Genomic DNA, 15,959 nt, shown 5'->3' on the forward strand with positions numbered 1-15,959 from the left:
TTTGTTCAGATAGAATAATGGTCCTCAATAGCATGATGAAAAAAAAAACAACTTTGAGGATTGAGGTCTTTAAACTAAATGATAATAGACTTTATTATCCCTATAACAATATTTTTTCCCTGTATTTGACCCATTCTTCAAAGCCGCTGGGGTAATCTGTTTGGAGTTTAAGGTGAACTCTGTAACTTTTCGGTTTATGTAATTTGTAGCTTGTTTCCATGGAGATGTCAAGAATATTTGTTTAATTGCTAATTGTGATTATTAAGATCACAAATAGAAATATGTGTCAATAAAATATCTGTAATTGAAAAAATGCAAGGCAAATAGATTTAATGCCTTAGTGTGGAACATGTCAGGCGGCGCAAGAACATTTCCATGGAGACAAGCAGGTAGAATCACTCCATCATAAAAGTTACATACTACATAGTGCGCCATTTATTTAAGTAAAAATAGAGACATTAGAGCAAATACTCAAGAAAAAGTATCACATGAGAACATCTACTTAAGTAGAAGTATTAAAGTACCCCTTTAAAAATGTACTTAAAGAGTAAAAAGTAAAAACATTTTGCTCAGTAGTATAAGGCTTCAAATATATTGATTCTGATAAAGACTTTTGCTCAACAGATACAATCAAATCAATGTTTTTTTTTTTCTTGCTGTTTTTATCTGTATGTTTGTTTGCTGAAACTACGAACGTATAAAAAAAAAAAAAAAAAAAACACACACACAAAACAACCCCTCAGCCTTTTCAGCAATAATAAAAAAATACTTTTACTTTCCAGCCCTGTTCAAAAATGAAAAAAAAAAAAAAAAAAAAAAAAAGAGTAAAAAGTACAGATACCTGCACTCAAATGTCGAGACGTAAAAGTAAAAAGTATCCATTTTAAAATGTGCTTAAATAAAGTACAGATATCTAACATTTTTACTTTTAGTTTGTTATGTTCCATCACTGAATAGAGGAATAGGGACCTTTTTGAGTGATGCTTCTTCTCATCATAATTATAACGACATTTCCAGCAGTGCACCATATTGCTCTTTTGAAAAACAGACACGGTTCAGACACTTTCCTAGACAACATTTGGCCTTGTTTTAAAAATTCATGCAGGTTACAATCCAGTTCTTCCTCCCTCCTCGCTGGCCACTGCTGCGTATGGGACAGTGGGCTGGGTCAACACCCGCTTCCCCACTGGCCTACTGAACAGCGCCAGAAGACATGAGTTACATCAAAGGAAATATAGCTCTAGTCTCTTGTTGAACATAAACAAAATGGGTCACACGTGTTGTAACCATTACTGTCTAACACTTGGTTTCACCCACACATGCAAAGAGCTGGAGGCTGAACAACTGTATGAAATGGTCTAGTGCACTCTGATACGAGACTGCAGCTATGGCTTTAAAATGCATGGTGAAGTGGCTCTGTACTGGAATAATGAAGGGCAGAGACAGAACATCAAGAAAAACATGGAGAACACCGAAGGAAATACAGTGAAGGAACTGACTGGTGTAGCTGCAAGGCAAGTGTACATGAACATATGGAAGGGAGTTTACCTGGGAGCCAGAATACACAGTTCTTCAATACTTCACACTTTATGAAGATGTGAGTCTGGTCTCTAGTGTGATTGACAGGTGGATTAGCCAATCAGAAACACACATGGTATGGCCACATCAAAACTTATGAAGAAAAAAAAAAAAAGAAAAAAGGAAAATTCAATGAATGAAGCTCTAATCTCTGTTAATCTGAGGTATGAAAAATGTCAATTTTGTTTGTAAATGAGAGATGACCAATGAGCTACAGAGGGCGTGATAACCATAGCCTGTATAGATAAATGGACGGTGCTAACTTGCTAGCCGCTGTGTTGCAAATAAGAAGTGAGCATGGGTGCGCTTCCGGCTTCATCAACTGTGGCTCAAATTCACTTTCAATCATTTTGGTCTTAAAATGTTCGTATTGACCCGCTCTACATGATTCTGCTGCATTTATTTTGCCATTCCATAAATCAAGATATGAAAATTAATAACAGACAAATCAGATGCCTTCCTCAAGATCGTTCCTGCTAGCGATAGCAACAGGTTTGATTAACAGCCTTGCTATGCGCTCGCTCCCTGCTAAACCAGCGTTTTGTTCTTCAGCAGCTTGTCTCTGGATTGGGTCTTTGGTTGCCATGTTACTTGCGGTCGGAACTCGGCTTCAAATTTACCCATGTAACTGCTAGCGTCGGTGAGCTTCATTTGATTGGAGCTGAATGCTGTGGGTGACAACATACTCCCTTTGTCCATGGTGCATAGTCCATAGTCTGTGGTGGGTACTAGAATGATGATGATATCTCAGATGTTGTTTTGGAGATAAGATAAATAAAAATAAATGTATAGTTTTTAAACGTTAACTATATAACTTTTTGGTGGAGGGTCCGCCACCTGCTTGTCTTTATGGAAACAGCTCTGTACTTGCTTGCAATTATTGAAAGAAGTTCAGACTCTGGGTCAAACATGACAATTCAATCTCCTGCTTACTACAGTAAAAAAAAAGTTTTGAACAGGAAGTCAACGAACAGGTTTGTATTTTTACACCATTTTAGATCAACGATTTACAATAAACACCATATAAACTAAATATCTATGTATGTTACAGCTTAACACTAAATACCTGAAAAATACCACAATATGTCTCCTTAGCATAAACCACAAAAATCAAATTCTTATCCTACAATGACAAATTTTTCCACATTTATTAACCTTTATCCAGTCCCATTCCAAGGAATCCACCAAAATTCCCATCCCTGCTGTACAATAACCTCTCATCTTTTTTTACCACGATAGGAACATTTCTATGGTAACCGGTCGCCATGGCACAGCTCCACTGATGATGTCACGCTCCGAGCGCCGTGCTTCGTTCACAAAAGGCAAATTAATGAGAGTCGCGTGTGTTCTGTGTGTTTAGGTTCAGGAGGCTGCTTCTAAATCTGGAAACACAAAAGAGCCATCCTTCGTCACACTGGAAATTACGTCAATTTTTGGCACTTTTGAAAATCAAAGGGATAAAACCATAGGGATAGAGCATATGCCAATTTGGAGTTATGAAGTGAATTTTCCATATTCCATAGACAATTCCCATAGACTTATAACATGAATGTTTTTATGGCCTAACAGCCCTGATATATAAAATAAGTCAATAAATAAATACATTCATAAATAAATAAATAAATAAATAAATAAATAAATAAATAAATAAATAAATAAATAAATAAACTAGAAATCTACTTAGGATAAAATATTATGTAAAAATACTGATACATTTTAATATTAAAGGAGCTGCTTTTCATGTAATAAAATACATTTGTTTTGCTCCAGTACAGATGTATTGTTAAAACAACTACTCAGAATAAGTGAGTGAATAAGTGAGGGATAAGTTTGAACTGACGCAAGCAGTTTAGAATGAACGAGTTCTGTTTTTCTTGTTTTAAGGTACAATCCCTTTAAGTAAATTAACATACTTTTTATTTTTTCTTCTTCTCTCTTTGTCCTTGTTAGAATGAATCAGTTGCATGTTGATTTCACTTTTTCCATCAGATGCCCATCCTTGCTACCAGCCACACACTATGCCTATACCTGGACTGGGAACTGTTATTAAAGTGTCTTTGCCCAGAGCATTTTGAGTTTTGGAGATAAAGACAGATGAATAATAAAGGATTACTTAAACATGTGTCAATGAAACAAAACACAACTCCAGGTATGTTTTTGATGAGGTAACAACATTATAACATGGCTTAAATCTCATAAGAATTAATTTTGTGTAATAAGGGACCTTTAATGAACTATACAATACCATCAAATATACAGGGATATCAATCTTCAGTCTGCCCTATTTGACCACATTACATCAATAAGTAAATATGCTCTTTAAGACAAGGCCATTACGGCTCTTACAATGTGCTTATGCTTTAATAATATACACACACCCATGGTTAGCGAGAGCCTGCTTTTTTTTTAATGCTATCCTAATCGTCAGTGGCTGGCTCCTGGTAACACCTCGCACTCTGCCCCAGATGGTGCTTCAGCGGTGGGTAAAGGAAAGGGGGGGGGGCAGTCTCCGTCATCCCTCATCACCATCGCTAACATTCACACTTTATTTTCTGCTCTGTACTGCTATGCGTCTATAGTCAGATATGCAAAAGCATTGGCTCAAGTTAAATGTAATGGAATTTTACGTAAATGAAGGATCTACGAGGAGGAATTGACTAGCTTATACAGAATCATGGCTGGCCAATATCAGTCAATGGAGTCTTAGTCTACCAAAATTCGCATTCAAGGACTTATTATTTTATAAAGATTGTAAGAGTTTATATGGGACAACAACAGGAAGGAGAAGTGAGTGGGTTAGTATTGATTATTATCTGGTTTTCGATACTACTGACAACCCTACTGTCCATCTACCTGTCTGTCTACTGAAACATATTAAAGACTGATTTGAATAATAGCTACCATCAAATTTTAAACAATCTGATGGTAGCAAACAATCTCAATTTAAATACCCAACTGTTTACTGCATTAAACTGCTTTAATGATATCTGCCAATCAGTTCTGCATGCATTTTAAGAAAAGTACAGAAGGGTTACTGCTTTTTCCTCCGCTAGTAAAAGCAAAATGTACTAAATACACCACATAATTTTGAAACACATTTTGAAAACATTCATCTTTTCTCTATTGCATTAAACTATGATTACGCAAACCTCCAATAATTTACACACCAAGTTGTTCAGCTTAATTTAAAACTAAAATGAATGTGAGCCAGCTTTGAAATGCACATTGATGACTTGATTAATTGGGTCATTATTAAAGCAGGAAGGGTGGTAAAATCATTTTCTGCTTCGTGGGGCAAATGAGTGCAGTTAGACACTGTCATCTTTGATTAGGAGCTCCTGTGTGTTGACAAGCCACAAAACTGGGATCTGGTGTCTGTGGGCCGTAACATGCACAGGATTTACTTCACAGCACTGGTTTTGTAACTCTGGACCTTTGTAGTAATTAAACGGCCACGCTTCTATGAGCTTAGGTTTGGTTAACAAGGTATAGGTCTGTAGAGTGGGAAATTACACTGAAGGATTCGTTCATGAGGTTATATAATGTTGGTAATGAATCCCCAGTAAATGTATATGTAAGCCAATGTCTAGGTTAACTATGTAGAGCACAAAACTGCAATTGAAAGCCAAAAACTATACAAAAAAACCCAAACAAAATAAACCTCAACTCTCAAATCTCACTAACAAATTTTTATTTGGATAAAAACCTCTCATATTATGCTTTAATTGACTTAAATGAGTTCATAACCATTGGATTTGAATTATCCAATTTATTATCTTGACTTTGAAGTACCAATCTGTTAGCTAAAACTCAGGCAGCTAATCACCCATTTGAACATGCTTTACTACGAAGGCTGTTGATGCTAAAACTGGCATCAAAATAAGGCAGATTAAACTCATGATTCACAAGTTTAATCTATTTTTATATAAATGCATTGTTTCTTAGCACTTTTGTCGATATAAATTGTTTTTGCATGATTTCCCGTGTAGTTGTAGTCTTGTGAGTGCAGTTTGGGTCAGATATATAGAGATACATAATAGTTTTGAGAACTTCTGCCATGCTCTCTTTTAGTCAACTAATAGATCGACAACTACAGCGCTACTTAACTACTAATGTTGTCGATACTAAAATTAGCATCAAAACAATATCCTCATTTGAGCAAGTATCGATACTGAAATAAAACTTTATCAGAACTAGTATGAGATCACATGCTAATATAAAAGTACTATTCATTTGTGTTGACAATACATTTTTGTTATGGTGGTATCAAAATCTGTATCGAGCCTATTCCCTTGTACAATGTTTTAAATGTACATATTGTGGCAACGCTTTATTATCAACTATTTCTATCAGATGTTTGCATATAAATAAGGTCTATACATGTTTCACATTCAACTGCCATTTTTCAAGCTTAAAGGGTCCATTTTACACTATTTTCTGATCTGTTATAATGTTGTTTCCTCATCAAAAACATACCTGGAGTTGTGTTTTGTTTCATTCATAGATGTTTAACACACAAACATTGCATATGTAGGATGAGTTCTTTCTTCAAACAGAAAAAACTGTGTTCCACCTTGTGATGTCATGTGGTAATACAGGAAGTGCTCCACCGTGTTTTTTAAACTCCATACACCTTCACTAGAATCATTTGTGTGATTTCAGCCCTGGAATTTCCAATCTCTACGGTCAAATGGTAAAAGGTAGATGTTAATTTGAAAACAGGTGGAACAGAGCATTTTGAGCTTTGGAGATGTAAACAGTCTAATAATAAAGGATTACTCAAGCATGTGTAAATGAAACAAAACACAACTTCAGGTATGTTTTTGAGGCGGTAAGACATTATAATGTAGCTAAAGGCTCACAAGAGTAAATTTTGCTGAATGTATGACCTTTAAAAAAATGACTTATTTTACTACACCTATACATTTTCAAATATAGGAAAAGCACCTTGCTGAAATCCAGTACCCTCAGAGGTGCAGTAAGAATGAGTCTATGAGCCAGGCTGGTCCGAGTGTTCCCCAAAAGTGTGAGATCAGACAGAGAGCTCGCCGTGCTCCAGTCCACCCTCAACGCTGTGTCCCCCGCCACTGTCAGGGAAAGAGCCACAACAAGGCAATAAGACCACCGTGAAATACCAGACTCAACAAGGTCTTATAAGGCCCATTGATGGAACTGATGAGTGGAGACAGCAGTCAGATCAGGCATAACTTTATGGCCAATGACACGTGGGAATTGTGGGAAATACTAGGCAACAAGTGAACTTTTAAAGCATTAAAGTTAAAGGTCCAATATTACACAAAACTGACTCCTTTGAACTTTAAGCCCTGTTAGAATGCTGTTACCTCCTCAAAAACATACCTGGATTGGTGTTTTGTTTCATTCACACATGTCAGAATAATCCTGAATTATTAGTCTGCCTCCATCTCCATCTTTTTCCACCTTATGATGTCATGAAGTGGTATTTTTCATTTAACAGCTACTTTTTACATTTTGTTCAGTAGTGATTGGCAGTTCCAGGGCTGGAATTATCGAAATGTTTCTAGTGAAGGTGGAAGGTGGAACAGAGTGCTATCTGCATCAGCCTAAATATGCAGGGTGTGTGTGTTTAACGTGTGAATCAAACAAAACACAACTCCGTTTTTGATAATGAAACAACATTATAACATAGATCGGACAATATAATAATGAGCCTTCAAATGTAATTATTAAAAGCAGGAAAAAGAGACAAGGGAACAGTGGTTTTAAAGGTAAACTATGCAATTTTTCTGGTGGAGGGTCTGTCATCTGGTTGTCTCCATGGGGATGTTGTTGTTGCATTAAACCTAACTAACCTATACTTGCCTTCACGAAGACAGAATTTAAATGCAGTAGTGTGGAACATTCTGGATAAAGCAAAAATATTTCCATGGAGACAAACAGGTGGCAGACCCTCTACAAAATGCACCTTTAAAGAAGAGGCCTAGTAGTCATATAAAATTACACTTATGTGGCCTTAAAAGTTATGTCTGATCAATGTATTAGATTGACAGGAGAAGGATCTCTCAACCACGAGTTCTAAAGGATTGATTCAATCCTTTTATTACCTCGAGATGTTTGTATCGCCATGCCAACCCATGCCTGACCCCCACAGCAGCCGATGGTGAATGATGACCTTTAGAGAAAATGTAATGTTGCCATATCTCACTGCACATTCTTTTAAAGGCAACTGAAAATGGTGAAAAACAAGGTAAACCAAGACTTGCCAACTTCCAGTGTTAGAGGAGTACAACATACTCACAATATACTGACTAAGATATTCATGAATTTATACCTTTACAATGCAATTGTTATGGTGCCATCTATTCCCAAACCTTGGAGACCAGGACCCCCAAAACAGCCATGAAGCCAAATTGGGGCACCCACTGCCGCATGAAATTGATGTCGGTATTAATTTCAACCAGAAAAACTTGTTAAATGAGGATTACTATATGTTTTGTTGAATAGTTTGTTGTGTGATTGGGCCTAATTTAACAAAAAACAGTTTTCGGTAAAACAATAGATTTAGTACAGTGTTATAATTTGTAAATGATACTTTGGGAACCACTGATCTAGGTGTCTAGGTGTTCTGTGTAGTCCTAATCATGCCAGTTTAGACTTAGGATATGTTTCTTGTTTGTTTCTTATTATAAATGTAAAACTGTGTACATCTTCAAGATCCTAATTCTATAAGTGACATTGAAGTAGCGAAAGCAAATCCCACCAACTTCTTGTGTGGTCATTATTAACTTCTGATTCTGATTCTTTGCAAGTTATGGCAATATTTAGTCCAGTCTTTCCTCATTCATATGGTACAAGCAGGCTTTGGAAGTGCAATTACAGCCTTGTAAGGTGGTCCTTATCTTATGGTAACAGATAAGTGTATATCAATGTGAGAGCTGTACATCAGATTACATTACACTGGTGTGAGGAGCGTCCAGTGAGATAACCTGATTACAGTGTGCCCATGCTCCGGTGCAAGCCATGCCTCATCATGCAGCAGGTGAGGCCCATCTCAGGAGGGAGCCGAGTGGGTGAAGGAAGTGTGCTCTTGGCTTCATATGAGGTGAGCAACAACAACTATTTTTCATATTTTAATATTTTAAAAGCTTTACATAAAAGTACTACAGATATCAGTTTCAATTCATTAGAATTCATTGTGTGTGCGGTGTTCAAACTATGATATAGGGATTAGAGATAGATGGATATATCAGTTCACCAATATATGTTGGCCGATATTCACACTTTTTTGCGTATCTGCTATCGGGATTAACTCTCCTGCCTAGACCAATTTGGTTTGGGCTCATAAAGCTTTATTTTAACACTTTAGTGTAATGGTGGTGGTCACAAAATGAGATTACACTGCTCTGTTATGGGTTAGTAGTAAAAACATGGTTATGGATGTCTAAAAATTATTTCTATTGAGATCATTTTTCCTTATTATAGTTAAATTATGCAAAGCTGTAAAAATGTATAGACAATATTTATGTAAGTACTAAATTCAAATCATATATTTATGGGGAAAAATATTGGCCCAAAAATATCTTATATATGTTGCATTTATTCAATTAAAATTTGTGTTTTATTGCTGAAAAATAAATAAATAAATAAATTCAAAAACATGCATTCTTCTTGTGAGAGGGCTTGCAGCTCCACAAATCTGATTTATAAATTGGGCTGGTAGCATCTCCTACTTTTTGTCATGGAGATAAAAAATTTTAATTTAAAATACCACAAACAGTCTACATTGCATCCAATCAATGAAGTGTCCAGACTCACTAAAAACAGATCCAGTCACCTCCTCAACATGTCATTGGACACATCACCAAACAGACAAACTGCAAATGCCACTGACAAGGGGGCTCTGTCACAGCACATGTTTAACCTTTCATATCCACTGTCTCTTCAACCTGCCGGGCCAATGTACAGGCCTGTCAACAGAAATTTGAGGGCCTGGGGCAAGAAGCCTCACTTGGGTCCCCTCTAATATAAATGAATCAGAAAAGTTTCCAATTATGGGTACTTAAAACTCTGGGGCCTGGAACAACCGACCCCTTTGGTCCCCCTGTCAACTCTCCTGCCAATTTACACAGCATTTCAGCACCACGGACAGCCCCTGGTGCTACATGGATGCAATGGAAGCCTTTTTATTTAAAGAACTAAAACAGAAGACATTACAGAAAACAAGAGTGAACTGAATGAGCTAAAATCCAAAGATTTATTGAACCAGGACCAGGACTAAACCAGGACTAAACTAGGACTACAGGACTAAAATGGGGTTAGATCTAAAATACAGGGCTTAGCTCAAATCAAATTTAGACTACTACTTTAGTACTATTTAAACCAGGACTATTGCCTCTTTAACCTCTCCGCTATTGCATATGTGTCAAGGCGTTTCAGCACCATGGACAGCTCATGCTACGAGGTAAGACTTCATTTAAAGAATTACAAAAGAAGAATTTAGGGTAAACAAGCCAAATTCTAATAGACTTAAGTCAAAAGAGTTATTAAACCAGGACTACACCAGGACTAAAACATGGACAAAACCAGGATCAAACCAGGACTATACTAGGACTACACCAGGACTACACCAGGACTATACCATATTTTTGAACCAGGACTAAAGCAGGATTACAATTACGACATAGCTAGACCAAAAGTACAGACTTAGCTTAGACTAAACTAGTGTTATTCTAAACCAAGACTATTGAAACTTCTTTAACCTTTAACCTACTGCATATGCTGCAATGCGTTTCAGCACCACGGACAGCTCCGGTCACACACTACTACAAAACATGCTGATTCTCACACTGCTCAGACAAGAAAATATTAGATTCAGTAAGTACCATGTTTAATAATATAACAGGAATAACTGAACCATGACCCAAATGTTAACAACAGCAGGACCAAACTAAACTTATAATTAGAATGGTAATCAAAGCTAAGGAATAAGATAAGGCTAAACTAAGACTAAACCAGCATTACAAATACTTTAGAAAAAACTCAAATAACTACTAAAAATATGCTGTTTATTTCAACCTTGATCAATATAATGAAATAGAATAACAGCAAAATGTACAAAGTTTATGTACCATCTGTGCCACTTCATTTGAGGATCCCTCTTGTTTATCTAAAGACATTATATTTGTTTATGCAGCCGTACTGTGACACTTTTCTCTCATCTCAACAATACTTTCATTGACCCTCGTGGCCTAGATGCCCACATACAATGGCCCCAGAGCGTCTGATCTCATCACAGCCAATTAAACGGCACGTATTGAATTGTACTGGTGGGCAACATGAGCTGACTGCGCTAAACGCCACGGCTCTGACCCAGTGGGGGTGAGCGATGGCTCTTGATATCGGTCTATTTGAGATGGTGCCGGCAACTAATCGAGCGACTTGTTCTTTTCACGGACAGTAACTAGAACCGGCTCCCTGCGGTGGAGAGGAGAGACAGGGGAGAGAGAGATGGAGGAGAGAGGTGGGGAGTGGAGGGAGGGGGGGAGAAAGAGAGAGATGAGGGAGCGAGAGAGAAGAAAGAGGGTGGAGATTGAAAGGAGAGAGGAAAGAGAGAGAAGAGAAAGGGTTGTGGGAAAGGAGATGGAGGGAGAGGGGAGGGGGAAGAGAGAGAGAGGGAGAGAAAGCTAGAGAATGAAAAAGGAAAGAGAGAGGGGGAGAGAGGGAAGAGAGAGGGAGAGAGAGAAGAGGGAGAGAGAGGGAGTAGGAGAGAAATAGAGAGAGCGGATGAGATAGATAAATGGATAGATAGATAGATAGATAGATAGATAGATAGATAGATAGATAGATAGATAGATAGATAGATAGATAGATAGATAGATAGATAGAGGGACAGATAAATAAAAAGGTAAGAGAGAGATGAGGGAAAGGGGAGGGAAAAGGAGAGAGCGGGAAGAGGAGAGAGGCAAAGAAAGCAGGGAGAAAAAGCGATTGTGAGGGAGGGAGTGGGGTGAGACAACAAGCACTGATATTTAGAGAGGTAAATACAACTTCATCTTTAGATTGTGTGGATTTTAAGAGTGTTTTGGGAAGACAAACAGCAGAGAACAGAAAATCGGGTTGGTGGCTGAGGTGCTGTCACTGGTTTAAACTGGCATTTCTGGGTGGCTGTGATGCCCACTGCTCCTGAGAGGACATCCTAGTAGCACTGAAGGATGGGTCAAATGCAGAGGACATATTTCCCTACAGGAACAATAAAATGTTCCTTAACCTTAAATTGAGGTATGGATATTTGTTTGAAACCTCATCTCCACTGCTTTGTATCCGCCTACAGTCTCCGAATACTGAAGACGTATAGTTGTTAATGCGGCACTCGCTAATAGATTTCTGCACTGCACAGGCTCCATTCACAAAGCTTGCTTTCTCTTTGGTCCTTTAATCCATGGCCTCTGCAGTACTGGCCCCTTAGTCAGCAGAGCCATGCAAATCAAGAGGCAAGAGTCTATAGGAAACACAGCTGACCAGACACATCCAAGTGCTCATTACAAAGCTGTTTATGAAGGGAATCATTTTGGACAAAACATGGAAGAGAAAAGCCCGATTGAATTCTCTTTATACGTCTACACTGATTGGATTATGTTAGGAAATAGTTGAATTTGACCGGATGGCATTGTTTATTTTGTATGTTTTTTTTCTGAACTGAGAGAACCAAATATTAGAGACTTTGCTTTAAGTTGTACAGTAAAAATACGCTATAAATCAGGCATATGGGGATTGATGCTGTTGTCCTTTTAACAGCAAAACATTTTTTGAAGCTAGATCACAATTTTGATTTGATTTCACGATTCACATAAACTTGTCTTAACATTGCCTTTAAGACGGAACTAAAGTCAGCTGCTCCTGCCGAGTGTACACACTTCTCTAATTTGTTAAATCCACCTGTCACTCAATGTTACTGAGACTGGCCAATAGGAGGAGAGGGCGAGGAAAGGAACGTCCCTTAATTTGAGCTGAATGAAACATAAAAACACTGAAACAAAATATGATGATATTTCTTGAAAATAATAGTTTATCACAGGAATAAGATTACATTTAGAATTTTATCACCATATCACATTCATAATTCAAATGTGTGTATATATATGTATATTTTTATGCATGTGGATGAATCTCACATTAAGAAAATAAGACTGACGTACGCTGAGATGTTTTTGCAATGTCTGTGATTAGTTTCTCTGCAATGATCTAGCACTCTGACAATTGAACAAAGCCAAAATTTAACATAAGAGGATTGATTGCACTACCATCCATTCTTAGATTTAAGCTTTTAGTTTCAAGAGCCAAGAAAAAATATAGACATCTTCCAAATCCATTTACTAATAAGGATCCGGTTCAGACGATGCTCAGGTCTGTTTTGTCTACACATCTAACACCTTCATCACTGCTGTTCTGTCTCTTGTGATGCCGGGTTTTGACATCCACACAAACGTGAAAACATCCGCCAGGCAATTTACATTTACAGCACGTGTCCGCTCAATTATGTTTCGCGTATTTATTTTTTTGCCACTTCTGACTGACGCAAACGACGCACGCACACTCGCCCGCTGTCTCTGTAGATGCCGTTGTCGTGGAAACTGCAGACGGATAGACCTCGGCTTTAAAGCATCGTTGTTTTTTCCTCTTTCTCTCTCCATCGCTATCGGAAACAGACGAGTGGGAAGAAGGAAGCCAACAACATAATTTAGGTCAGGAAAACACGCACTAGAATCGGTGTAATGTCTGAACTATCCAATGCCGATTCGTATTAGAAGGTGAACAGGTGTCCGCAGCTCCTGACCTACTGTATTAGTGAAGACGTGTGGTAATAATAACAGAATACAGCGCGAATTTGACACATTATGGAAACGCCATAATCACCAAACCGCGCCAGAGCGAATCCATAGCCGTCAGCAACACATTGTTAACACATTCGACAGGCATTCCAAAGGATATTATTAGGCTTATTTCATTTGTTGGGCAAAATCACTGCAGTCAAGTATCGAGTTAACAGGTGCACAGACAAGGAGAGACAAATTCGTGTTTACCAGTAAGCCAGAGTATTACGCACATCCATGAATGACACACGTATAATCTACGACGTGTGTAGGGCATGTTTCATAGGGAGACTTTGGTGTAAATTACTTAATATCCAGGTGGGGAAACCGTGGGTGGCCGCCCTGGAGCGCCAAAGGTCCACGGCTTAAGCAGGTATATAGGCAGAAACCATAGCGTCCTTTCGCGACATTTAGCCAGACGGCAAAGCGGCATTAGACGGAACGCAAGGTGTAAACAAGCGTGCGAGCAGATACAGACTCGAAAGGTAGTTTCTTGGCAAAAAACGTGTCATAGCCATGTAAATTAGAAGCTTGCATTAAGGTATAAAACGATAGATGCAATAAACGGTGCGTGATTGCGCGGCTAATTTTATGCGTAAAATGTGTCCTACCTTGCAACTAAATTGGGTCAGTGCGGTCAGAACCATCGTGTCTGTTACAAAAAATCTTCAGGGTAGCAAAGAAAATTAGGCAAGCTGTTTTCTGAAGCAGAGCATCCCTTCTTTACGCAGCCAAGAACGAGCCAAGCGGAAGAAAGGTGAGTGGATGCGCGGGATCAGTCTGCGTGGCGACTGCTGCTCAACCAAAAAAGCTTTTACCCTTCTGGTTCTTCTTGCAACTCTCTCGTAGCATCGCGATGTTTAGACAGTATGTAACCAATCCATCATCACCTCATGTCTCACGGCGTTTAACCTCGAGACAACATGCGAAATCATTGAGGTGCGAGCCGTTTTACAGATTAGCCAAATTGAGCAAAAGGGTCGCAAGAAGAGGAAGGATGCCAATGCTGCAGCGTGAAATAAAAATAAGCCAATAAAACATCAGGCATGATTACAGATAAACAAAACATTAAAGTCTTACCAATTGGCGCTTTGGAGCTAATACACCCCATGTTTTCACGTGCATCTATAAGTCCCTAAATGAGTTGATTTTTCTAAGAAGAAAGCGTGTGGTACCTCGCAGATGGAGAGCTGGGTCCTTCTCACACACACCACCGAAGTGCAGCCGAGCCGAGGGCGGGGGAGAGTCCACACATCACTTCAGCATGCCGCATTTTCCGCTAGTTTTCTTTCAATAAATCTTATTCACAACAACGCGTCCTTCAATAACACATTCCCAGGGCTGCTCTCCTCTGACGCTCCTCTTATACCTGGGAAACCTACTTGCACATGGGCTAAGCGCAGAAACATCCCACGCCAAAGTGGTTTTTATACAGCCCCCGAGTCGTTTCCGCCTCCCGCTGCTGTCAGTTTGCCAGGCAGGAGCGGAAAGAGCGCTGATTGGCTGGTGTCACCTTACAACACGAGAAGGGGCCGGCCCAGGAGGCAGCGCAGAGATGCACTTGTTCTGGTACTGTAGTAGTACGTGCAACCAGTGGTGTAGAGGCGGCCGAGGATTCCGCCGAACATGGTGATTCCTTTGCTTTTATATAAGTTTCATATTTATTTATTTTTTGTTCCTTTCCTTTAAGAGCTTGTATTTTATATATTATTTAGGCTACTTTTGGACTACTTTATGATGCCCAGCAGTTTAAATGCGACAAAAACAATAACTTCTAGCTACATCATTTCTTATCAGTGTAGGTAGTTTACTTTAAAAACACAGAGAAGCTCTTTAGAAGCATATTATGACATCACAAGGTGGAACCCAGCGTTTTTAGGTTTGAGGAAGGATTTTACACAATTCAAAGTATGTTTTTGATGAAGAAACACAATAATAACATGAACACTTAAATCTACTCATCACTTGAATTGACGTTTATCTGTTTAATTAGTATACACAAACAGTTTGAAATTAGTTAAAGTGCACTATGTATATTTTCTGATGAAGGGTCCGCCATCTGCTAGTCTCCATAAAGATGTTATTGCTTTGCTTAGAATGCTCCAAATATGTATAAAAAATACAGAGAGACATCATTCTATAATTGCCAGGCAAATACATTCCAAGACAAGGCCCTAAAGTGACACAGCGCACCTTTAAATGTCCTGGTGTTCTTTCAAAACTTCTGGGTAAACTTAGATTGGCACCTGTTCCAGCCCAAGTCCCTCAGAGCTTGTTAATCTTGGCCCCTGATTAGTAGTGTCTGTGTGAGAGGTTGCTGTGTAGACCTGTTTTCACCCTTACAGGTTCAGTACATGATGTGTGCAGTGATGTAACAAAGGCACTGTCCAATTATATCCAAAACAACACGTGTGGGGGAGAGGTGACATTTTTCACACAGGTGCCATAATGCACTGTACAGTATGACAGGTCCCTAGCTCTATATGCTCATTATAATACATACATGATCTCACATTGATCCACACATCTGGA

General features: G+C 38.6%; 1 protein-coding gene and 1 long non-coding RNA gene across 5 annotated transcripts in view; both read right to left on the reverse strand.

Moving 5' to 3' along the window:
- fam131ab (family with sequence similarity 131 member Ab) overlaps positions 1 to 14,814 on the reverse strand; it is a 29,790-nt gene extending 14,976 nt beyond the window's left edge. Inside the window, exon 1 of one of the 4 annotated variants that reach the window (XM_033977672.2) lies at positions 14,603 to 14,814. Coding sequence is in view for 2 of the 4 variants with exons in the window: in XM_055226036.1 (XP_055082011.1) it covers positions 14,508 to 14,552 (45 nt within the window). In the remaining 2 variants the exon portion in view is untranslated. The other 3 variants (XM_055226036.1, XM_055226037.1, XM_055226039.1) reach the window with 3 other exon arrangements.
- LOC129456737 (uncharacterized) overlaps positions 1 to 15,959 on the reverse strand; it is a 220,596-nt gene that overhangs the window by 144,489 nt on the left and 60,148 nt on the right. The gene's annotated exons all lie outside the window — the stretch shown is intronic.

This window comes from Periophthalmus magnuspinnatus, chromosome 13 (assembly GCF_009829125.3).
Source record: "Periophthalmus magnuspinnatus isolate fPerMag1 chromosome 13, fPerMag1.2.pri, whole genome shotgun sequence".
Classification (NCBI taxonomy): domain Eukaryota; kingdom Metazoa; phylum Chordata; class Actinopteri; order Gobiiformes; family Gobiidae; genus Periophthalmus; species Periophthalmus magnuspinnatus.